This window comes from Canis lupus, chromosome 12, assembly GCF_048164855.1.
Source record: "Canis lupus baileyi chromosome 12, mCanLup2.hap1, whole genome shotgun sequence".
Classification (NCBI taxonomy): domain Eukaryota; kingdom Metazoa; phylum Chordata; class Mammalia; order Carnivora; family Canidae; genus Canis; species Canis lupus.
In genome coordinates, this window is record NC_132849.1 from 21,480,067 (window position 1) to 21,504,573 (window position 24,507).

The 24,507-nt window shown below is 35.6% G+C and overlaps 1 protein-coding gene across 9 annotated transcripts in view; it reads left to right on the plus strand.

Annotated features, from left to right (window-relative positions):
- The window catches only part of CTNNA2 (catenin alpha 2), a 1,079,777-nt gene extending 1,055,870 nt beyond the window's left edge, over positions 1-23,907 (plus strand). For 7 of the 9 annotated variants that reach the window (XM_072769992.1, XM_072769991.1, XM_072769993.1 and 4 more), the window contains 2 exons: positions 20,015-20,131; positions 22,733-23,907. In XM_072769992.1, coding sequence (XP_072626093.1) covers positions 20,015-20,131; positions 22,733-23,020 — 405 coding nt within the window. In that variant the 3' untranslated portion in view covers positions 23,021-23,907. The remainder of the gene's footprint in view (positions 1-20,014; positions 20,132-22,732) is intronic. The other 2 variants (XM_072769995.1, XM_072769997.1) reach the window with 1 other exon arrangement.
- Positions 23,908-24,507: the final 600 nt, after the last annotated feature.

A 24,507-nucleotide genomic window follows, 5' to 3' on the forward strand; every position in this document is an offset into this window, starting at 1 on the left:
TCAAGTAGAGAACAATAACAGCCACATGATTTTGATGTCCGATATTTGAAAAATAAGTTAGAGTACACCATGTTCTCTTAAGGTAGATACTAAAATTATAAGCAATGTATTGCTGTTAGATGTGAATTTGGAAACCAACTCTTTTACAATTTGGGTGATAATGAGCAACATTCCTAATCTGAGCTTTTGGTTTTGCTTTATAAATTAGAATAGCAATACAATTAGAGGGACAATAGGACAATTGCATCTAGTAAATAACATTACTATATTAGCTAAGATAAAATGAGGACTCAGTACGTTCCAGGCACTGTGCTAAGTATTTTAAATACACTATGCAATGTTTTTAACAGTTATCCTTTGGAGGAAACACTGTCATCACCATTAAAAATATTAGGAAAATGAGGCTCAGGGAATTGAAGTAACTTCCTAGAGGTCACAAGTTAGTCATTGACATACTGTAGTGCTTTCCAAGAAGCCTCCCTTGACATTCTTCCCCAGCATGGTATGTTTTCTCTGTCATTCCTAGTAGGCTACTGCAATATAAGAACTTATTTAATGATATGTCTCCTAAGTACCCTGTGAGCTCCATAAGGGTAGGTAATGTGTCTGAATGTTGAATTTTTCCCTGTTCCCTTGCAAATAAGCATGTAATGTGTATTTAATACATCAGCTTCCTTTTTTTTTTTTCTAGCTTACTTAATTCTTTTGTAACTTAGTTAAATTTTCTAGTACATTACATAGACTTTTTTAAGATTATGGTATAGAAACATATAAAACTTCTTCCAAAATAGCTGAATTAATAATTTATTTTTAAAAGGATTTGAAAGTAAGGGCCACTGTGAGAGTTCATTTCATTTGCTTTCCCACATGAAGGTTATGATACATTAACATGTTAATTATATCTAGATGTGAAATACTGTGTTTTAATTAACTATCATAAATTAATGCCTGATAATAGTATTAACAATCTGTAAGGTCTTTCACATGTTTTAATTAGATATAGATTCAGATCCATATGATAAAACCTCCAAATAGAGAGTCATTTTCCCGTCATATGAACTAAATCTATATATAGTTCAGGGCCAAAATAGGGAACTTAGAATCATCAGAAACCCAGAATCCTTCTGATTTATGGTCTGCTCTACTTAAGATGGGACTTCTACTTTCAAGTTCATCTTTTGGTTCAAGGTGACTGCTTGTGCTCCTTTTATCTTCCATAGAGGAAGAAGTGAGAGGGCAAAATGATGTGCTTCCTAGCAAAATGATGTGCTTCCTAGCTGTGTTAGCATCTTTAGGGGATTTCCTAGGAACACACCAGTCCCCCTACTCCAACAGCTTCTGTTTATATCATAAGAGGAACCTGAAAAAATGGGAGAGTTAGGCATGAAGTAGTAGTTCTTTTTTTTTTTTTTTTTTTTTTTTATGAAGTAGTAGTTCTTACCCATTTATACCCTCCATTAAATGGAACACAAATAGAATTCTGACTTTCAGTAGTTGCTTTGTGATCTTGGGCAAGTTGCTTGACTTCACCGAGTCCCATTTTTCTTAACTGCAAAGTGAGAATGATATCAGTATCAACTGCAAAGTGAGAATGATATCAGTATCTACTTCATTGTGTTAGAATTAAATAGGTTCATGTATGTCACACACTTACAGTACAGAATGGAGAAGTACTAAATAAATAGGTAGCTAATTTTATTTTTCCTTATCTTGTCTCTCTTGAAATATGATATTCTTGTTGGTGATGTAGGTGCCTCTTGTTTTATTTCATCATGTCTACTCCAATTAACCATTGGGTGTACAGTAGTGAATATAACCAGCCAAAGTCTGTACCCTTATAGAGAGATTCCATTAGTTTGTCATTGGGAGTCCTGGAGGAATCCTTTAAAGAGAAGTGATAATTGACAATACAGAAGGGAATGACATGACCTCAACAGAGAAATGAAGTAGCAATTCTCACATTATAATCTATAGAAGAATCACATGGGAAATAAACAAAAAATTCCTGAGAATTCTGGGCTCTGCCTCCATAGTTCTGATACCACATCTAAGATCAGAAATATATAATTCTATTCCTAAATGTTTCTGATGCAGATGACTCATTGATCACACTTTGAAAAATACTGGTCTAGGACGTAGAGGGAAGAGAGGTTTATGAGCTGTGGTGAAAGCTTTCCAGTACTTGAAGTCAGTTTGGACCCTTTCCTAGAAAACCCTTTTGGCTTGCTCCATTAGGCTCTTTTAGTCTATCCCAGCCTAGCCTGGATAATTCCCATTTGTGGGGGGTTGGTTTCAGTTAGCCACTGCAGGATATTTATCAACAACCCTGGCATCTCCTTAATAGATGCTTTAGGATCCCTGGGTGGCTCAGCGGTTGAGCTTCTGCCTTTGGCTCAGGGCATGATCCTGGAGTTCCGGGATCAAGTCCCACATCAGGCTCCCTTCATGGAGCCTGCTTCTCCCTCTACCTATGTCTCTGCCTTTCTCTCTCTGTGTCTCTCATGAATAAATAAATATAAATCTAAAAAAAAAAAATTCTCTCCTTAAAAAAAAAAAAATAGATGCTTTAGTAACTTTCATTCCCCGGTAGTGACATCAAATGTCTCCAGAACTTGCCAAATGTGTCCTGGGGTAATAGGGGCAAAATTGCCCCTGCATGAGAACTATAGATCTCATTGATCTTGACCTTTCACCTTGAGTATACATATATTTGAAATGAAGTCTTATTTCTTTCTTCTGGAAGTATGGAAGATGACCAATAAAATGGTCCAAACTCATCTGCCTAATGCCCATTACCAGCATGGCAGCAGGGTATGGATATGCACTTTCCTAGAGGTAAGACTCCTGAGAATCTATCACAGTCCTCCTCTGGCCATAGTCTTCGTGCACCTTTTAAACGTCTCCATCTACTTCTCTTCTTGTTTATCTTCCTGTCTTAGAGATAAAGACATTTCTACTATTAAAGGCAATTAAGGGCTTTGGTGGAATGTTGCTTGAAAAAAAGTTTTAAAGAAGGTAAAATTTCTTAAGTTTCTTTTTATAAACAAGGGTCTTGAGGTTAAAATCATTCAATTGTTTTTATTACATTTTAAAAAAATACTTTTCACATATCATTATAGATTTAGCCATGCTTTGTATATTTTAAGCCCTTATATGATAGAGTACATTTTTTTAAAATATGAAAAAAGCTAAGCAATAGTTTATATTTTTTCCTTTACAAAGTATATTAAGATGTGCATCAGGCCAATGGTCTTCTTGAAATTCAAATGACTTATGCAGGTGTTTTTGAGATAATATTTATGATGAGTAATTCTGGGTGTGCTGAAATTAGTGGATGAGCCCTTGAAACCAAACAAGTTGTAGATAGAAATTGATAGTTTCATAGCTTAGCATTAATTTTTTAAATGAAGTTTGGAGAGCTCTAACAGGTAGTGAATCCAGATATAACAGAGATCACTCTTTCTTTCAAAGATGTAGCTTTAGTGCATTTGAAGAATTTGCCTTGGCATTTTTTTAGTATATCAGGTAAAGAAATAATGAGGTAGCCTTTACATCTTATAATAAATATGGAGGTGATTTAACTTTGTCAAAGGCTAGATTCACAGAGACTCTAAGATAGGGATTGTGCCTTGAGGAAGCTTTCATCTTAATATTAAGGATGATTTTTAGTAGGGGCAAGATACTGTATCAAACTCTCTCTAACCCTTTAATGTTTATCTTTGTTCACTGGTTAAAAGTTGTCATTTTCATGAAAGTTTGCAAAGTCCCTTTTTTTTTTAAAGAAGTTTTCCAATTTCATAGATTTGATGCTTTCTTTAAAAGGAACCACTAGTATTTTTCTATGATTTTTGGCAATAATCATGCATTTCCAGTCTTTTGAGGATGTTTTGTCCTTTAATCTGTGGTTTTAAAAGTTTCTTGCATAGTTCAACCTCTTTTGCAAAGAAACATACAATATGTTGTCCATCCATAGAGATTTGTTTTTAACCAAAGAAATCATTTCCAGTTTTGAATTGAGGGGAGCCTTCTGGTGCTATTGCTGCATTTCCCCTAAAGCACAGTCACCCTAAGAGAAATAGATGATAAGGTTCCAAACCAGCTCAAGCCCTGGCAGGCATATGTAAGGGGGGGAAGTATCCTGGCTTCTCAGGGGAACCACCTTAACTGGACTTTATTCTTATTTTATTCAAAAGCAGTTGAAGATACAGTATATTCCTAAATACACCAGGAACAGAAGTCATGTATTTCTGGCACTTGTGTTTCGGATCATTGTTTTATTAGCTGGCAAGTTAAGCCTCAGTTCCCTCATCTATTGGATAGAGAGAATAAAGTAATAGAATACTATATTTTTGGTGTGTGGGGATTAAGTGATGTAACATATAGGAAAGATCAAATTGGCTGGGATGCTTAATATGTGTTAAATCTGGAAAATATCCAGAGTATATTAACCCAATAAAGAGAAGTTATCAATCAACTTTTATCAGTAGGCTGGTCTTTTATAGGTCAGTGTAAGAAGCAGCCTGAACTAAGAATCTATCATTCAAGGGACTAAACACTGGGATACGTATACCAAGTTGCAACAGGGGTTATGTAGTGCTAGCCTCTGTGGAGGTCATATCAGTAAAGGGCCAGGAAGTACTTGTTTATATACAGATCTAGAAATCTAGCTCTGGAGATAAGACTTTCACATATATACAAAGCTTTTGAAAACAGAGTAGCAGCTGAGTAACTAATTATATGATCCTAGCAAGGAACATAATCAAAATGGAGCTAGAATCATTAAGCATAGCTCTATGAATGAGTTGGCTCTTCCTATTGCAAGAATGGTTTGCCTTTATTTTTTGATCAACCTGTATCTCTTTTTGGACTGCACTCCACAGCCAGTTTTTGGATCCCAAACAGAAGGTTCCTGTGCTATATTTCTTTTGAGAATCATATTTCTTGACCATTCACCATAAATGGGAAAAATGAGATTGTAACTAGATTGCCCCAGCCATACTTTGCTCCCAGCAATGTCCACTGTCAGGTAGAAGAAGGAAGCTTATCTCATTTTGGAAGTACTTTGTGCTTGTCTCACTTGGGCTTATGGTCCTCTCACACTACCCTGGACACTTATTGAAATACCTTTACCTGTGCAGAGTTCCTTAGGCCTAAGTTACCCAGGTGATCTAATAAATTGTGATAAATACTCCAAAAGGATTCCCAAAAGGTATCATAAGTTATGTAATAATACTTTATAGTGACATTTTTAAAATTTAAAAAGTGTTTTAAGTTTACACTCTCACTTGGACTTCAATGATTGATGAAAGTGTATTGGTATTATCTCCATTTTATTGTTGAAGAAATAGAAGCTCAGAGAGGTTACTGTAGTATCCAAAACTTTCACAGTCAGTGGCTGGCACAGGCAAGGTTGGGACCAGTTTCTCTGATAGGTAGTCTTGTGCTATGCAATGTAAAGATGTTGCTGCACCTGGTAGTTGAACTAGTTGTTAATCAAGAGATACAGGAAATAGCGTGTCTGATGGTGTATGTGATGGTAACAACTAATACATATCAGGTACTTAAACTTAGTCAGTGTAACATCATATTGTGGTACCCACTATATGGTAGAGTCAAAAGTTAAATTGTAGAAATTTGAATAAAGTCTTTTCATAATATGTGAATAAATAGCAAGTGGTATATATGGTGGCTGGGGGAACAGAGGATTATAGGTTGCATTTAATCAAGTTTTCTTTGAATGCGTAGATGAATTTAGTTGCTGGCAAGAAAATGAGTATGTAGATGATGTCCCTGCTTCTAGTCTAGTTCATATCTCATGCGAATCATGATTGCAGGATTGGAAGTTAAATGTGACTCTTTTTCCATTGTGGCTTAGGGAAATTCACCTTATTACTGCTTAGTCACATGACTCATACTTGTGAATAGTTAGAACATATCATAACTCATACACAGCCTTATGATGGCACCAATAGCCAGAAATAGAGTTCAGAGCAGGGAAACACTATGGTAGACCTGCCTGGTCAAACAGGACTGGATGTTATATGTCACATGGACTGAGACCCATTTCTACCAGACATGAATTTTGTGAATACAAGTTCACAAAAACTTTCTGTAATTGTTTCCTCATATAAAAAGAACTATATATTTTATATATACTATATATATATATTTTTTTAATTTACTTTTTTATAGATTAGAGATCATTTATTAAGACACCAGCACTATACCTAGTAAACAAGTCATGCATCACAGATGCTGGTACTGTTAATGTGGGAGATGATCTTTTATGAAAACTCAGTACTTTATACATAGAAAGCAATAAACACAAAGAATTAGATTTGTGGGTGTTTTTTGAGCCAAGGTGATCCAGATTGTACCAGTGAAGCACAGTAAGAGGAGGATGTCATAAACTTTGTATAGCATTTTGGCTAATGTTTATTTTGTCTATTATGTCCCTAAATTATACTCTCATGCCAATATCATTTAGGTACTTTTCCATGAAATAATGAATAGATGGAAGGCATGGGGCATTGATGGAAAGCATGGCATTTCCATGAAATAATGAATAGATGGAAGGCATGCTAGACATCGTGCCTAGTTTGTCTTTGGACAAGGATTGTCTTATTTCTCATCTGTAAAGTTGCAATTATTCAATAATAATTAGCAAGTACTTGTATGGAATAGCCATTTGCCAGACAGTTTCAGGTTTTTGGAATATATCATGGGATGAGGGACAGTAGATCCAGAAGAAAATATTTGTTAGATGGTGATGACTGTATGGAAAAATAAAACAGGGAAAGAAGAGCAAATTAAGGGCATAGGGTAGGAATTAAGTTGCAATTTTAAAAGGAAAAATTTCAGAAAGATGTTGGTATTTCATCAAAAATCTGATAGGGATGAGGGACCAAGCCTTACAGTTTCTATGGGAAGAATATTCTAGGCAGAGGCAATAATAAGCACAAAGTCCTTGAAGTGTGGTCATGACTGATCTATCTAAGCAATAGACAAGGGATTCGTTTTTAGGAGTGAACAAAGGAAAAATAAGAACAATTGGGGATCGGATTATATGACCTTGAAGACTATTCTAATAACTGTGGATTCAACTCATACTAAAATGGGGAACTGCAGCATTTTGTTGAGAAGATAAGTGACATTATTTGAGTTCATTTAATAGGATCGTTCTGGCTTCTGTTTAAGAATAGACCGAAGAAGATAAAAGGGGATTGGAAGCAAGGAAGTTAGTCAGAGGAAGATACCACAACAATCCAGCAAGAGATTTTGATGACTTGGCCTGTGGTAACACTAGAGAAGGTGACGTCAAATAATGGATAGATTGCAAAAATGCTGTCGACAAGATATGATGGCAGATTGGAGGCAGGATCTAAGAGAACGAGATATGTAACACAAGATTCTGGGTTTTTAACCTAAAGACTTGGAAAAATTGTGTGTTGCCAATGATTATAGGGAGATCAGGTTTTAGGAAGAGGTGGAATTAATCATAGAGCACTTGCTATCTCTGGAATATTGGTAAGAGTCAATAAGAAAACTTCATATCAACTTAGATAATTCTCTAAATGTCAGGAGTTGTCCTTGTGAAAGTAATAACTTGCAAGAGCCTGAAGTGGTATCTAGGTGAAAGCTAAAGATTTAATGGCTACAACTAATTGAGTTGTATTGGACTAAAGATGGGAAACCTCTACCTAAATCTATGACTGTGTACACCATGAGTGCTTGGAAATTATTTGAATACGTGATAGAATTGTGGTTACATCTCACGATGGGAAAATAAGTGACCAGGAAGAAAGAAAGAAGGTTTGGAGGCTATACTCTATGTCTACTCAGGAATTGTTCCAGAGTATGTAGAAAAATGTATTCAATTAGAAAAAGGCATGGAATAACTGCTGATATTTAAAACTGGTTTAATTAAAATTACTGGATTTACTATGCACCCTTGAATAATGATAGCCATTTCTTCTTCTTGTAATTCTCGTTTCTCTAATGAAAGAAGAGCTAATTTTAGGCTATTATAGTGGATTATTTTACCCAGGTACATATAAATCTAACAGTTTTCTGAATTATACTTAAGATATCATTCTTTATGAATTATATGAGGAGAAATTATGATAATGAGACAGAAATGTTATTAATATACTACTCTTAAAGCACAGATTTTTATGGGATAGGGCTGTTAAGAAGTCCCATAGTAGGTATGGTTAAGTGGGTTTGATTTGCTTTTAAAAATTTATTTTAAATGATGTATAGTTGGCACACAGTGTTACATTAGTTTCAGGTATACAACATAGTGATTGGACAACTCTGTTATACTATGCTTACCACAAGTATAGCCACCATCTGTTACCATACAAAAATGTTATGAAATACCATTTCCTGTGCTGCACCTTTTTTTTTTCTTTTGTGCTGTACCTTTTATCTCAATGACTTATTCACTCCATAACTAGAAGCTTGTACCTCCTATCTCCCTTCATCCATTGCAACCATCCCTCCCTCCAACCCCGCCCCTCTGTCAAATACCAGATATTTCTCTATATTCATGGGTCTATTTCTGCTTTTTTTGTTAGTTCATTTATAAGTGAACTCATATTATATTTGTCCTCTTCCAACTAATTTCACTTCACCTAATGCTCTCTAGGTCTGTGGATATTGTTGCAAATGGCAAAATCTCACCCATTTTATGACTGAGTAATATTTCATCATTTGTATATCTTCTTAATCCATTAATCTATCTATGGACACTTTGGTTGCTTATCCAGGGATAAATGCCCTGTAGTAGAAATACCAAATCATATAGTATTTCTATTTTTAATTTTTTGAGGAACTTCCATGCTGTTTTCCATATTGGCTGCACTGATTTACATTTCTACCAATAGTGCATGGAAGGTTCCCTTTCTGCCAACATCCTTCCCAATACTTGTTATTTCTTGTCTCTTTGATTTGAGTTCTTTTGACATGTGTAGGCTAATATCTTGTTGTTTTGATTTGCATTTCCCTGATAATTGACATTGAACATCTTTTCATGTCTGTTGGCCATCTGTATGTCCTCTATGGAAAAATGTCTATTTAGGTCCTCTGCCCATTTTTATCTCTCTCTCTTTTTTTTTTTTTTTTTTTGGTGTGGAGTTATACAAGTTCTTTAATTTATCTGATAAAAGGTTAATATTGAAAATATATTTTTGCAAATAACTTCTCTCAGTAAGTCACCTTTCTTTTTTTTATGGTTACTTTTGCTGTGCAAAAATTTTCTATTTTGGTGTAGTCTCAATAGTTTATTGTGCTTTTGTTTCTTTTGCCTGAGGAGACTTATCTAGTAAAATGTTGCTAAGACAATGTCAAAGAGATTACCACCTATGTTTTCTTTTAGGATTTCTATGGTTTCATGTCTCACATTTAGTCCCTTAATCCATTTTGAGTTTATTTTTGTGTGGTGTAATTGGTCTAGTTTTGTTCTTTTGTATGTATCTGTCTAGTTTTCCCAGTACTATTTATTGAAAAGATTGTCTTTTCCCCAATATACTCCCTAATATATTCTTGCCTCTTTTGTCATTAATTGACCATATAAGTGTGGGGTTATTTCTAGACTCTCTATTCTTTTCCATGTTTCATATTCTGTGTCTATTTTTGTGCCAGTACCATACTATTTTGATTACTATAGCTTTGTAGTATACCTTGAAGTCTGGGATTGTGACGTCTCCAGCTTTGTTCTTCTTTCTCAAGATTGCTTTGGCTGTTTAGGGTCTTTTGTGTTTCCCTACAAATTTTAGGATTATTTTTTTCTAGTTCCATGAAAAATGCTATTGATATTTTGATAAGTATTACATTGAATCTATATATTGCTTTGGGTAGTAGGGACATTTTAACATTAATTCTTCTGATGCATGGACATGATATAGCTTTGCATTTGTATGTATCAGCTTCAGTTTCTTTTACCAATGTTTAATGGTTTTCAGTGTATAGATTTTTCACTCCCTTGGTTAAGTTTTGCTGTGGCTAGGATTTCCAGTATTATGTTGAATAAAAGTAGCAAGAGTAAACATCCTGGTGTTTATGATTGTAGATGAAAAGCTCTTAATTTTTCACCATTAAGTATAATGTTAGGTGTGAGTTTGCCATATATGTCTTTTATTACATTAAGATATGATCCCACTAAACCTACTTTTTGAGAGCTTTTCATCATGAGTGGATGTTGAATTTTGTCAAGTGCTTTTTCTGCATCTATTAAGACAATCATTTCATTTTTATTCTTTATTGTGTTGATGTGGTGTATCAGGCTGATTGATCTATGAATATTAAACCACGCTTGTTTCACTAGCATAAATCCAATTTGATTGAATAATCCTTTTGATGCATTGTTAAATGCAGTTTACTAATATTTTGTTAAGGATGTTTGCATCTTTGGTCATCAGCCTATAATTTGTTTGTTGTTTCTTTGATTTTCGTACCAGGGAAATGCTGACCTTGCAAAATAAATTTGGAAGCTTTCATTTTCTATTTTTTGGAATAGATATGAACACTTCTTTAAATTTTTGATAGAATTCACCTATAAAGCCATCTGGTTCTGGACTTACTGATAGTCATGTACTGATTGCCATTTTGTTGTTTTTATAGTTTCTGTTCCTTTCTTTTCTTGTAATTAGTGATTTTCTCTAGTATTATCTATTATAGGTTTTTAATTACCATGAGGTTCATATAAAGCAGCCCATATTAAGTTGATGATAACTAAAGTTCAGACACATTCTAAAAAACTTTTACTTCCCCATGCACATTTTACTTGTTTTGGTGAGTTCCCTTAACTAATGTTTTAAAGATATAATTGATTTTACCACTTTTGTCTTTTAGTGTTTGCCTATCACCGTTAGTGTATGTTTGCTTTTACTCAAAAAATGTTTCTCTTTCATAAGCTTTCTTCTAATTATATCCTTTTCTTTAAATGGGTTTCATCTTGATTACTGTCATCAGTTGCTATTGATTGGGCTTTGCTTTGAGAATTCTGAGACCAAGTCTAAGACAAAGGACTATTATTGATTGGCCATGCCTACTAAACATACCATTGAAGAAAGAAATGGCAGCAACTGTGATACAAATCAGCCATCCTTGTTTTATGGGTTTTGGAAGAGGCATGGAGCATTGACAAGTAGGGCTAATCTTAAGGTTTCCCATTGTGTTTTTTGTTTTGTACCTGCCTTACTTCTTGCTGTCTCCTGGCCTTTCCAGACCACAGCTTAGGCACTATCCTTCCCTTAGATTTTATTTTTAATCATCCCAGATTTTTTTCCTTTTCTTTTTTCATAAAAAGGTCTATTCTCAAAATCTACCCTTTTCTAACTTATTTGCATGATAAATGTCAGCACAGTCCAACCAAAGGTAGCAAGGTTTGTTTGCTTATGTTCTTGGAAGCTTGTTGGGTGGGATGTTAAAACTATTCCTAAAGAATATATAGATCTCACAGCGTATGTCTTTTCCTGGATTTAGATGATGAGCTAGGCCAATCTTAAGTAGAGATGGCAGGTGCTAGGTCTAGGTCCCATGGACTAGGATTAAAAAAGCCTATATTGTAGGAAAAGAGATTTAAAACTTTAAAAAACAAGTCCAGGGAACCCAATTATTTGTTTTGATGGAAAGGAAGCACCAGACTTGGGAGGTATATTCAATGTTTGATGAGCTCTCCTAGGCCAGAAGGGGCAGCTCCATGTTTTTCTTTTTCTAGCTTACATACTAGAATTGTTTTTGTATTCAATATAATGAACAGTGTTATTAGCTTAAGGTGTATATTATACTGATTTAACAATTTCATATTACTCAATAATCCCCACGATAAGTGTATACCTCAATCCTCTTCATCTATTTCACTCATACTTCCACTCACTGCCCCTCTAGCACTCACTAGTTTGTTCTCTAAGAGTTTGTTTTTTTGTTTGCCATTTTTTTTTTGATCATTTGTTTTGTTTCTTAAATTCCACTTGTTAGAGAAATCATGTAGTATTTGTCTTATTTCACTTAGCATTAAACTCCCTTTTATCGATGTGTAACATTCTATTGTATGTATGTATATACTGTATGTATTGATGGACATTGCTTCCATATCTTGGCTATTGTAAATAGTGCTGCAATAAGCATAGTGGTCCATTGATTTCTTTTTTTGAATTAGTGTTCTTGTTTTATTTGGGTTAATACTCAGTAGTGGAATCACTGCTCTGAGGAGCCTCCATACTGTTTTCCATGGAGTTTGCATTCCCACCAACAATGCACAAGGGCTACTTTTTCTTCACATCTTCACCAATAATTGTTATTTCTTATGTTTTTAAAAAGTTACACTTTCAAGGTGACATAATTTGTTATTAGTAAGAAACACCTAGAAATAACATACTAACCACAATGAAGAGCCTGAATTTTTTGAATTTTAGGCTCTATAAATGGTTGGGTAAAATATTGTATAGTATGAATTTTGCTGCCTTTCATATTAGACCAGATTGCCTTCCCTGTCTATCTTACTATGGCCATCTTGATTTTCTTTCTCCAACCCCAATTAAGCCCCAAATGTTCATAATTATGGACATCATACATTTATGTAAAACCCCCATTCTTTCTTGTACTAAATCTTGACCTCTAATTTCTTCCTTATAAATAATTCAGTAGTGTTAGATAAGATTCTAATCCTTTGAAACTTTTTTATTGCCCCTGTGAATTTCTCCATGCGTTATCCCTATCACATTAAAACCATTATATACAGGCATTGGGGCACTTGGGTAGCTCAGTCCATTAAGCATCCAACTCTTGATCCCTCAGGGTTGTGAGTTCAGGTCCCATGTTGGGCTCTCTGATAAGCTTGAAGCCTAATTATAAAACAAAACAAAACAAAAAACCCCACTATGATATGCAGGCATTAAAAGCAAGCCAAAGTGGTAACTTCAGTAAGAAGAGGGTTGGAGAAAGTCCAAATGCAGGAAAGTAGAGGTAAGGAGGAAACCTGCAAGGAGAAAGTGGTAGAATCCAAGAAATATAATTTTAAAAGATCCTTTTGGACTCAAGTGGTGATTTAAGGAAACATGGGTCACAGAATAATAAAAACTTAAAATTTGATAAGGGCCTATCATTGCCAGGCATTCAGCTTTGAGGGTATTATCTCATTTAATACTTAATACTAGAAAGTGTTCATTTTAAGAGAGAAAATATATAGAAAAGATGTAGAGGAGAGCAGGATGGAGAGGGTGATATGTAAGAAGGTATTGGAAAAGGGGTCTAGGATCCTGAGGAGAGGCAACAAAAACTCCTGGGGAAGAAGTCTCTTCAGCAGTAATTCAGGTAGTAAGAGAGGCTTCCACCAGCTCTTTCCACCCACCTGATAAGGAAAGGGTCATGAGCTAGATGAAAGTTCCCTTTCTTCAACATATGAATAATGCCATGTAACACAATTCCTAATGGTTGAATGTGAAGAAAAGTGAAAGAAAATAATAATTCAGGACCTTTGGATTATGCTCACTTGCCAGCATAGTCCTCTAGCGTCCGAACTTGTCATCCTTGACTCTTGTCTATTCCTTTCTTAATTGTTGTAATTGCATGCTGGAGCCTAGGAGATATTTCATAAGGTATTAAATAGCCTTCATCATGTATCAGCAGATCCCCATATCCATACAGATTTAGGCACTTCTGATAGTATAGATCCTTTGGTGGCTCATCTATTTTATGAAGATAATGTTCTTGGAGTCTTGAACAATGGCTTGTCTTAGATTTGTCTCTCAATAATGATGATACTGCTTAGGGAAATCCATCAAAGGTAGTGATCTTCTGCTAATTGGCTCTTGTATAGGAAAGGTAAAAAGGAATTTTAGCCCTTTGAAGAGAACCTTGGATGGTGAGGACATGCTCATTATTATAGATGACAGGATCAACAATCAATGCATGGTATATTTATGTGATGTAAAGATTGTCTTTTTACACAGGACTATCTCCCAGTCATGGTAGGTATCTAAAAATCCATCAGTACCACAATTGCCTGTACTTCTGTGTTAGGTGAAAACAATCCAAGATTTCCTGACCCAGAGGCCTTCTCTGAAGTATTAAAAAAGGAAGAGTATGAGAAGAAATATAGAAACAGGAGCTAGGGAGTCCTAAATGAACAGACATGCCAGTTCCTAATTTTCCAAGGGCCAACACCTCTTGATATTCCCACTTCTCCTTGGGATTCCAAGGTTAGCAAGAATGCCTTGTTTTGGGTTGAGTAAAAACTGTTCAGCCTTTAATAGTGAGAAAGAATGGCTCTAAGCCATATTTAGGAAATTTGTTGACTGTAATTAAGCCTTCATGGGAGTCCCCAAGGTTTACTTACCTATAATTGAAAAAATGCAAATGAAGACAGTTAATCAGTGGACTGGCTGACTATGAAGCGCTACTACCTACGTAAATGAATTAAAAACAAAGACACAAATTTGTCCAATTGAAAAAGTTACCTGGAGCCAACTGGTAAATTTCTCAATGCTGTGGAGATTTTTTCCTTAGATGGCAGTGCTTTTCTGCTAAGGCCTTTGCCAACTTAATCTTGAGCCATTACGTACAGATTTCCTAACAACTGGTCTTCAGCATTGGTAGAACACCAGCTGCCTCCCTGGCATCACTCAGGGTAACCCTGAAAAAAAAATAACAGACCTCTTATCCTTCTTTATGCTTTGACTGATCCACTACTTAAAGTTATAAAACGTTTGATCTTCAAGATATTAAAAATGAAATGTGAATACCCATGAGATTAAGCCAACTCTTCAGGAGTTTTCCCACAGTACTTCAGCTGTCATTTGTAAAGGATTGTTGGAATATTACCAGATTTAATGCAGTTTTTTTTTCATAACTATAATTGAAGCATACCTATGATGGTCATTTCACCTCAGACACCCTATTTGCTATTATATTCAGCTAATTTTTATCACCTGATTTAAAATAATTCCCCCATACTTTGAACTTCCTTTATTACTTAAAGTCTTCTGTTTAATCAACTCTTATTATGGTATCAGCTATAGAAACAAGAGTAAATACAGCATCATACTTGTCAGCAATCTGATTGGAAGAAACAAAAACAAAAGATATTAAACAAGTCAATTTAAATACAGAAGGAAAGGTGTACAAAATACAGAGGTGTATGACAAATCTGTATTATAAACCATATCAAGTAGTTCTTGACACTCTGTCAAAATGTGACCTCTTAGAGAAAGGAGGTAAAGATGTTTCTTTTCCTAAGCTCCTCAGCAGCTTTTGAGGGACTAAAGTGCTGTGATTAATAATGCCAGTCATGGCCACCATAAAGATGAGTGGCAAATCCCTGTCACTACCTTATCCAGAAGGAATGCGGTTTTGCTAACTTACTACATTGTTGTTTGATGAAGAGTGAGTGGACTAGGACACTGAAAGGAGGGCTTACCGCAAAGGAATTGTCTTATTTGCAAGTGTGTAAACATCCATAAAGTTAGGGAAAGATTTGGTTAGGCTGAACCTTTTCACCATGTCTTTTGTTTGCTTGAGTTATTTATTATGCTGAACTTGCTAGAGCTTTTAAAAAGTGTTATTGATGTAGACTATGGAAGAAGTAGGCAGGTATTTCAAGGTATTTCAAAAGTATCACAGTTTCTGAATAGATCAAATATCTTTTCAAAGCCTCATGGATTTTTAAAACGTGAACTGTTCTTGGTGGATAAAAGGCTCCAATGCTCTGGGTTTCTAACCTCCCATTCATTAACAGCAAAGCTGACTTGTAGGGGGGGCGGGGGTGGGGGTAGTCGTTTTTTGTTTGTTTGTTTGTTTCCTCCTCCAAGAAATTTGTGACTCCTTTTGGGGAGATAACTGTTTAAATATAAATAAATGACCAGCTGCAGTGGAAAGATTCCAGTTTTCTCACGGTGTTTACTTTCAATTTATTGTCCGTACTCCCATTACAACTTCCTCCCTGCAAAACACTATCCCAGGCCTGAATATGTAGAGAATAGCCCCATTAAAATACTTCTTAGATGTGAAATACTAAGTTATTCCCACTGAAAGATCTTGCAAGAGCCTAAAATGGACTCTGCCCATATTTGCAGAGCCCTTTTAGCATTTTCAAAATCATTAACACTATCAGCTCTGACTTGAGAAAATTAAAATAGTAGGCCCAAATGGGACTGTGTTCCCTCCCCTAGGCATTTCTAAGTTTTTTGAGGTGATTAAGTAAAACTCCTCTGTTTTTATACATCAAAATTACCTTGAAATGAATTTGGTTTATTTTGTTCTATTTCATTTATCTGGTAGTCCCATGCCATTTGCATTATTTTAAATCCAAGTACAGATAGCTTTCTACTGGGGATTCCCATGAACTACCATTTATGGTTTAGTATTTATCAGTAAAACTCAGCTATTTTGAAAATAGATTTCCAGGTTATATTTCTATCTCTCTATGCAATCTTAAAATGGATTATTGTAGAACACATAATGAAACCCTAATTTTCTTCTATGATTATATACCTGGCTCTCACACATTAACATCCTAAGACATTAACTATGTCCCATATATTTAACCTAGTGTGTTTCCCTCCACCTCCTTTACATTATTTTGTAGTTTTGACAATGTCCTGTGTGTGTGTGTATATGTGTGTATAGTTAAAGGCAGCTGTTAAGTCTAAACTGCATTTGTCTTATTGCTGGGTGGTCTCAGGAATTTCACCATGATTTTCAAGGATGAAGGATTGCTAATTACTTAACAGAAAGTAGCCTTGCCTGTCAAGGGAATAGTTAAGATATTTCTTGATGATATTATGCTTTAGATTGATACTGAAAGTATAAAGCTGAGAAAAATTTTAGTAGATCTATTGAGCTTTTTGACCAGAGAAAATAAGGATTCAGCATTTTATTCTTTCTTCGTGAAAATACTTAAATAAAGAATATAAAGGAAGAAGAAATCAGAAATTGACATAGATACCTATAATATGCAGAATGCTGTTCATGAAATAATTAGGAAAACCAGTATAAGTAAAACATGTGGTTTCTTAGAACTGGCCTCTGAAGTTTCATTCCCATAATTTCAATTGCCACTTTGATAACTTTACTGACATGTAACACAGATACCTCAAATTCAGCATGTCCAGAATTAAACTCAATATTGTAACACCTCCACTTTCCTCTTATTTCTATCATCTGGTTTCAGAGCATCAATATATACCTAGCTATACTTACTATCTAGGAATTCCAGAACTATCTTTTTTTTTTAATCACTCAACCATCTAGTCACCTATAACCACCTACTTTATTCATTAAAGTGAGTTTAGACTATCATTCTCATCATGATGTCTTCTTTTTCCACCATATCCCTACCTGACTGAAAGTAGGTACTATATTGTCTCTGTTTCTTTAGCACCTTAATCCCACTAAACCACTTATCAGCATTAGACCTTATGGTTTGTGTCTGTCTATGTATACCCAACACAAGCATGGTGGTTGGCACAAAGTAGATATAAAGTAAGTATTTGAAGAAATATGTGGATAGGTAGAAAGAAAGAGATAAACCAAAAGATTATATGAGAATTCAGCATTTCCAGAAATGGAGGTGTACTTTGAGAGTTTGATTGAGAGTTTGATTGAGTCTCTCAGTTATATTTGCATCAAAGTCTGTTTCTATTGAAACTGAACACCTTGGGGATCCCTAGGTGGCCCAGTGTTTTAGCGCCTGCCTTCAGCCCAGGGTGTGATCCTGGAGTCCCAGAATCAAGTCCCACATTGGGCTCCCTGTATGGGGCTTGCTTCTCCCTCTGCCTGTGTCTCTGCCTCTGTGTGTGTGTGTGTGTGTGTGTGTGTGTGTGTGTCTCATGAATAAATAAATAAGATCTTAAAAAAAAAAAGAAACTGAACACCTCTTGCAACATAACCTCCATTTGCATGAAGTAGTGTAAGACTTATGGGAGGGGGTTTCAGAATTCTTCAGATGATCCTGTAAAGTCATTTTAAGCACTTTTCATGACAATCTTCAACCTAAGGAATTAGCACAAATATCAATTAATGAAAAAAATCACAAATCAGCAACATCTCCCCTCTATATCTCTCCATTCAAAACACAAATTGAGGATGATGTAGGGAAAGATAAATCTGTCTATGAGAATTTTAGTGGGGTTAAAAAGAAAAGACTAGTACAGAGGCAGAAAAAGAACTAGAAAAACCCTATAGAGATGGCTATGAAACAGCTCTCCCACCCTTATTTGCTTTTCATGGATTGTAACAGAACAAGATGTGAGGAAACATCTGCTACCTTTTTAAAATAGTACTTTGATATTTAAAAAAAAAATAGTGACAGAATTAGGAGAAGCCTGATTTCTGTGGTTAGGGATAGCAGACACCTATAAAATAAAATAGGGAGAATTAATTAGTCTAGCATAGCTTGATAGATTGGTGAGCTGTGGCTTCATCTGCCATGCATGGCTCTGGGAAGCAGCATCAAGAAATGGTTAGTCCATGGACTCTGGAGTTAGGCTGCCTGGGTTTAAGTTTTGGCTTCAACACCTACCTGCAATGTGATACTTAGCAAGCTGCATGGCCCCTCTCTGTCCCAACTGGGCATAATAGTAATACCTGTCTCAGACATTGTTGTGAGATTGAAGGAAAGAAAAGAAACTCAGGGAGCTAATGCAGAGACTGGTACATTGGTGTTAAATGTAGCTTTTTTTTTTTTTTTAATTAACTGAAATTTAGGTTACTTCTCTTAGATATAAGGACTGAACTAAATGTCCAGTAGGAATAAAAAGTCTCTTAAGTAGGAAAAGATATGAGTCTTTCTGCTCCCAGGTTAATCAGTACATATATAGACTAGCTGGAGGAATGTATTTCTAAATACAATCCACTTTAAAGCTGTTATAAATCTAGGAATACCAGCCCTGATAGAGGAGGCTTAGAGCACTAAGTAGCTGAACCCCATCCAAGAGCACGACCAGTCAGTGACTATGTGCAGTGACTATGCTTCAGAGAAGCTGAGCAAGTATAAGAGAAATCTGTGGGGATCAGATTCCAGTCGCTGCTGCCATGAGGATAAATCTAAGCCAAGAAGGAGGTAGGAACATACCTGAGGCCAGGAGACCTAGTTACAAAGAATTCAGGCTCCAAGGATGAAACTAAGAGTCACAGCTGAGATGGTGGCTCTCACCATACTCAGTCATGATGTGTATAGAATGGTACCAAGTTTAAGGACAGGCATTACACAAACAGAACTAATCATTGAGATAGGTTCATTTTGAATGATAGTCACTAAAAAACAAGAACCCCAGAGATGAAAGAGGGGTTCAGATGGTAGTCTTTGGAGAAAAACAGTATAGGTCCTGATCCCTAGTTTTGCCCATTATTTCAGAGGCAAGTTCTATTACCTTTCTAAGCTTATATTGATTGTTCCTACTTCAAGGAATTTTTGGAACTTAAACCATGCAATGTAATTAAAAGGACAAAGGCAATGTCTAAGCACCTCCTAAATGCTCAATTAATATTGGTTATTAGGACTTCATTTGTACATAATTCATTTATATATCTTGTCTGAAAATGCCATATAGTATAAATTGCAAAACAATACAATTAGGTTAAACAGGGTTTCCTAAACCTTGTATTAAAAGATCTTGCCATGTAGCCCTAGTCATTTTAGTGTATTTTCTTTAGGAAGTGAATTTTTAATGACACATACCAGGTCTCTGTGCTATTTTGGACAAGCATAAAGGGGAGTCATTTTTAAATAAAACAAATTCTGATTGTAGCAACAATGATCTAAATCATTAAAATGGATATAGGGGAATGGTAAACATTATCCTTTGGCTTTTTCTTAAACCTGGAGTTCGTAAATATCTTTTTAGATTGGGCATGTTGTCTAGCAGTATACTTGTTCAGGGTTAGCTGGCCCAGTTCCTCACCTACTAGCTTTACACTTTACCACAAATTCAGTATCTTCCCTACCAGTTACCTTGAATGAAATCATTGGCTTTATATTTCAGAGATGTCTCACTTTCAACCAATGTATTAGGTTTATTCACAGGATTCCTCCATCAGGCTGGGAGAGCAAAGGGGTTCTGAAGAAGAGACAGGCTATCATATTTTTGCTGCAGAATTAGACACCATCTATCTGAAAATGGAATCGGTGGTAAAAATTTCCAAATTACTTGTAATTCTTCCCTCTGGATCCACTCAATTCTCCCAAGATTTGCTTTCAGAGAACCACTTAATAATGCAGTAGATGCATCTTGTCTTATTCTACTTCTACTAATTTTCTTGCCCAGAAGCAAATTCACAGAACTGTCCCTGATACCATTCTTCCCTTTCTTTACCCATGATACACAACAGAATTAACTTACTTTATGAATGAATATTTCTCATTTTTGAAACCTGACAGACTTACAGGGAGCTGTCAATTGGCCAAGGGGTAGGGTATCTAGCTTCTAAAGAAACTGTGACTGACCCAGTTGTCCCAACATTTGCTATCTCTCTATCTCATTATTTATACTTCTACCTGGGGGTATAATAAAAAAAGATAAAAAAGTAAAATTCAGCCAGATAACTGGCCCCGATGTTACCAAACTCATGTATGTTCAAAGTCCTAAAATCATTAGATGAAATAAACCTTCACATAGTCCTTGGGTTTCATTTATCCAGTGGTTCTCAATCTCTAGCATGCATCAGCATCCCCTGGATTACAGATTTTTTTATTCAGAAAATTTGAGAGTTTCTATCAGGTTCCCAGGTGATACTGATACTGCTGGTTCATAGACTATGAGAATCACTGTACTACTAATCCATGTGTGGCTTCTCTTCTATTAACATGAATAACCTAGAATTTGCTTTTCCTTAGCTAGCTTTCAAAATTTATGCTCTATAAATTAACAGTATGGGTTAAGCAGTTATTTTTGTATATGTGCACCTTGTACAGTGTAATAGAAGTGGTAAAGTGCTTACTCTATATATTTGATTGATTTCATTCACAAAGCAGTCAGTTATCTCTTTGCTGAATCATGGCTCTAATCCACAAATCTCTTTGCTTCTTTTTTATGTTGTTATAGGGTAAATGTAATACTGGCCTTCGATCTATATTTTAAATAGTAAAGCCTCAATTCTATGGTATTGAAAGGAATTCATACATAGAAAGCATCGTCCATTGTTTTCCCCAGTGACCTAACTTCATGAGCTTTTCTGGTGGTGGGAGAACTGAGAGCTCACTTGTCATAATTTTTTTAATTTAGCATTATATTTATTTAGCTCTAATGAAGTACACGGAACAGAGAACAGCCTGAGAAATAGCATCACAGAGGCCTTAGATGTAACTTCTGATGTGCCCAGTCACTGTTTGGGACATGCTTTGATCACAGAAAATGGCAAAAAGTTAAAATAAGGGCAAGTCACATCACATAGAGGGGCCACAGTATTTGGGGTCCCTTAGCTTAAAAAATTTGCCAATTACCTTACACACAGAAGGTACATATCTAACTCCCATTCGCTAATGCCGCTACACCCCATCAAGCTCAACAATGAGAAACATTATTGGATTCCTCATTTAACTGCAATGGATATATTTTCTTAGATGATATTATAAGAAGTTTGATAAATAGTCAGCTGTTAATTCTTTCCTTTTATTAGATCACTTGTAGATCCTGGCTGAAAAGGAGTCTGGGAAATGCAGTTTTGAACTTTCTTGCATCTGTAGTCTAGGAAGTGAAGCAGGTTGAAACAGATATTGAATGGTTTCATATAAAATATATACCACATTGTCAAACTAGTTAAAAGAATAAAAGAGATGAACTAAAAACATCCCTGGTTTGAGTCTAAGGATCAGCTTCTAAACCTACTCTAAGTTATGACTTGTTATAGTATCTTAGCTATCCTACCCAACAGTGTGGGAGTATGGTACAGTCTTTAAGGACTTCATCACTTAAATTGTATAAAGCACAAGTTCTCTCATCATAAAATACAATGACAATAATAGCTACCTCCTAGGGTGCTTATGAGTTAAATGGGGAAATACAAAGTTCTTAAAATAGTGTTTGCCACATCATAAGAAATCAATATTTCATTAACATGGGGTAATGGGGATCTCACTGAATACTCTCTGACCTATGAGAGCTTGACATAATTATTATTTTTGTAAGAGGTAGATTCAAGACCTGAAAATGCTTAAATAGATATTCAAGTCCAGTGAACACCTCAATAAAAGGCAGTGCACCAACGGTGTGTTTCTCTGCTTAGCTGCCTGCATTCCTATCATAACTGAGCTCAGGATGAAGAAATAATCTATAAATAGATATTTCCAGGGGTAGAGCTATAAAATTGAGATATAACCCTGTATACCTTTTTATTCTACAGCGCCTGCAAAATGCCTTTTAAGCATTTGAGTAATTCTCACCCTCACCAAACAACCTAATGTAATAACATAAGATATTCCACTTTGGAAAACTTGTGTTATACTCAAATTCTTACATACTAAAAAGTTCTTAGTCTTTAGAGGTATTGGGGTTTTAGAAAGCTATACCTTATAGAGTGTCTTCTTTTTTTCTTTTCACCTTGGGATTAAGGATAGAAGAGAGTGATTGCTATGTAGCTTGTTCACTTTATCATTTAATAATTTGCTCTTTTTTTGTTAATATTATATACCTGCACAAGCACAACACTGTTTGAACTATGAAGTTACACCACCATCTTGTGAATGCTGTGCTGTGACTAACCCAGGTGTATCTCTCTCCTCCTCCTGCTCTAGCTGGACAGTGCCACATCACTTATCCAGGCAGCTAAAAACCTGATGAATGCTGTTGTCCTCACGGTGAAAGCATCCTATGTGGCCTCAACCAAATACCAGAAGGTGTATGGGACAGCAGCTGTCAACTCACCAGTTGTGTCTTGGAAGATGAAGGCTCCAGAGAAGAAGCCCCTTGTGAAGAGAGAAAAGCCTGAAGAATTCCAGACACGAGTTAGACGAGGTTCCCAGAAGAAACACATTTCGCCTGTACAGGCCTTAAGTGAATTCAAAGCAATGGATTCATTCTAGGACGATAGGCTTTAATAAGAAAACTTTTTTTTCCTTTTCCTTTTCTTTTTAATTCCATTTTTGTATGCATACCTGCCGACTCGTATGCCTCTGGCATGGGGAAATTAAGGGAGCAGTGTCTGTTTGCATGTAAGATGAGATGTGATCAATACTACTGATTCATCAGTAGCTGGGGAGGGAACAGGGAATTCCTGTCCTGAGGTGGCACAGAACTGTCCTTTGTAACATTCTCATAAAATTGGGCAAAGAGTTCGCATTGCAATGTTTATGGGAGTGGGAGGGATGGGGAAAATAAACTTCATTCTACAAAAGCAAACTCTAATGCATGCAAGAATCATTAGGTTGGCAGGTATCTTAATAAGTGAAAAATCTGGAAGTGTAATGGTAGAACATAAAGCTTGTATTGCTTCTGTTTCAGTGCAAAAATGTACTAGCCAATACGCTGAAGTGTGTGGCCCACAAATTGAACAATTTAACTTTGAAGTCCTATCCATGACATTATGTGGATTTTTTTTTTCCTAAGGAGAAACTAACTCATTGAGCCAAAATGTTCCTTTGAAATCTGTATTCTATTCTTTCCTTGTAGTAGTGCCATTATGAGTGCTCATATTTTCAATTTTCCCCCCTTTACTGAAAGTAAACACTTATTTGAGACCATTATAATCTTTGTGGGGGCACTAGAAGCACAATATGCTGATCCATCTTTTACTTTTAAAAAAATGGAACTATGATTTTGCTAGAAATAGGAGGCCCAGTGGTGGAATGTTAGAAGAATGGAACTGATGCTGTGTGAAGGTTTAGAGGCAAATACATAGGTGTAGCTTGGAGTGCTGGTATCTAATATGCCATTGTATCCACTAACTCAAAATAAACATGTATAATCTGGACATATGAAGAATGCTTCTTTTTTTAAATGCATACTTAATTAAAGATTAGAGCATCTTCTTGAAAATTGATTAAAAATGCTTTTTTTGTTTTTGGAGATGGGTGTAAAATAGCTAATATCTCTAGGTCATTTTTAGAGTCCAGAAATTGCTTTTATTTAATGTTTTTTTCCATTTGTTTTTATTTACTTTCAAACAATCTAAATGATAAAGTCATGTGTGAGACTTATATGAGCCATGTTCAGCCCTGGGCTAGACTTAAGAAAGATAATGTGTTCTCAGAAAATGAATAAAAAAAATTTCTAGGAAGACTCATTAATTTCAAGGTATTTCTCTCTCCAAATTGTGAAAAGAAGGCCTCTCTCCCATTACTCAGGAGGGGTGGGCTGTAGTCTTTCAGCTATGGCTTGAGGAGAAAAAGACTCCAAATGTTCATTTGTGTGCCCAAAACTCCTTCCATTTGATTTATCCCTATAGGTTAGCACGTTATAGTGTGTCTCCCAAGACTTCTGGTAAAATAAGGTTTGTTTCTTAGCAATATGTTAATACATATTGAGAGTCATGGACTCCTAGGCTATTCTAATTTAGGTGAAAGAGAAGAGG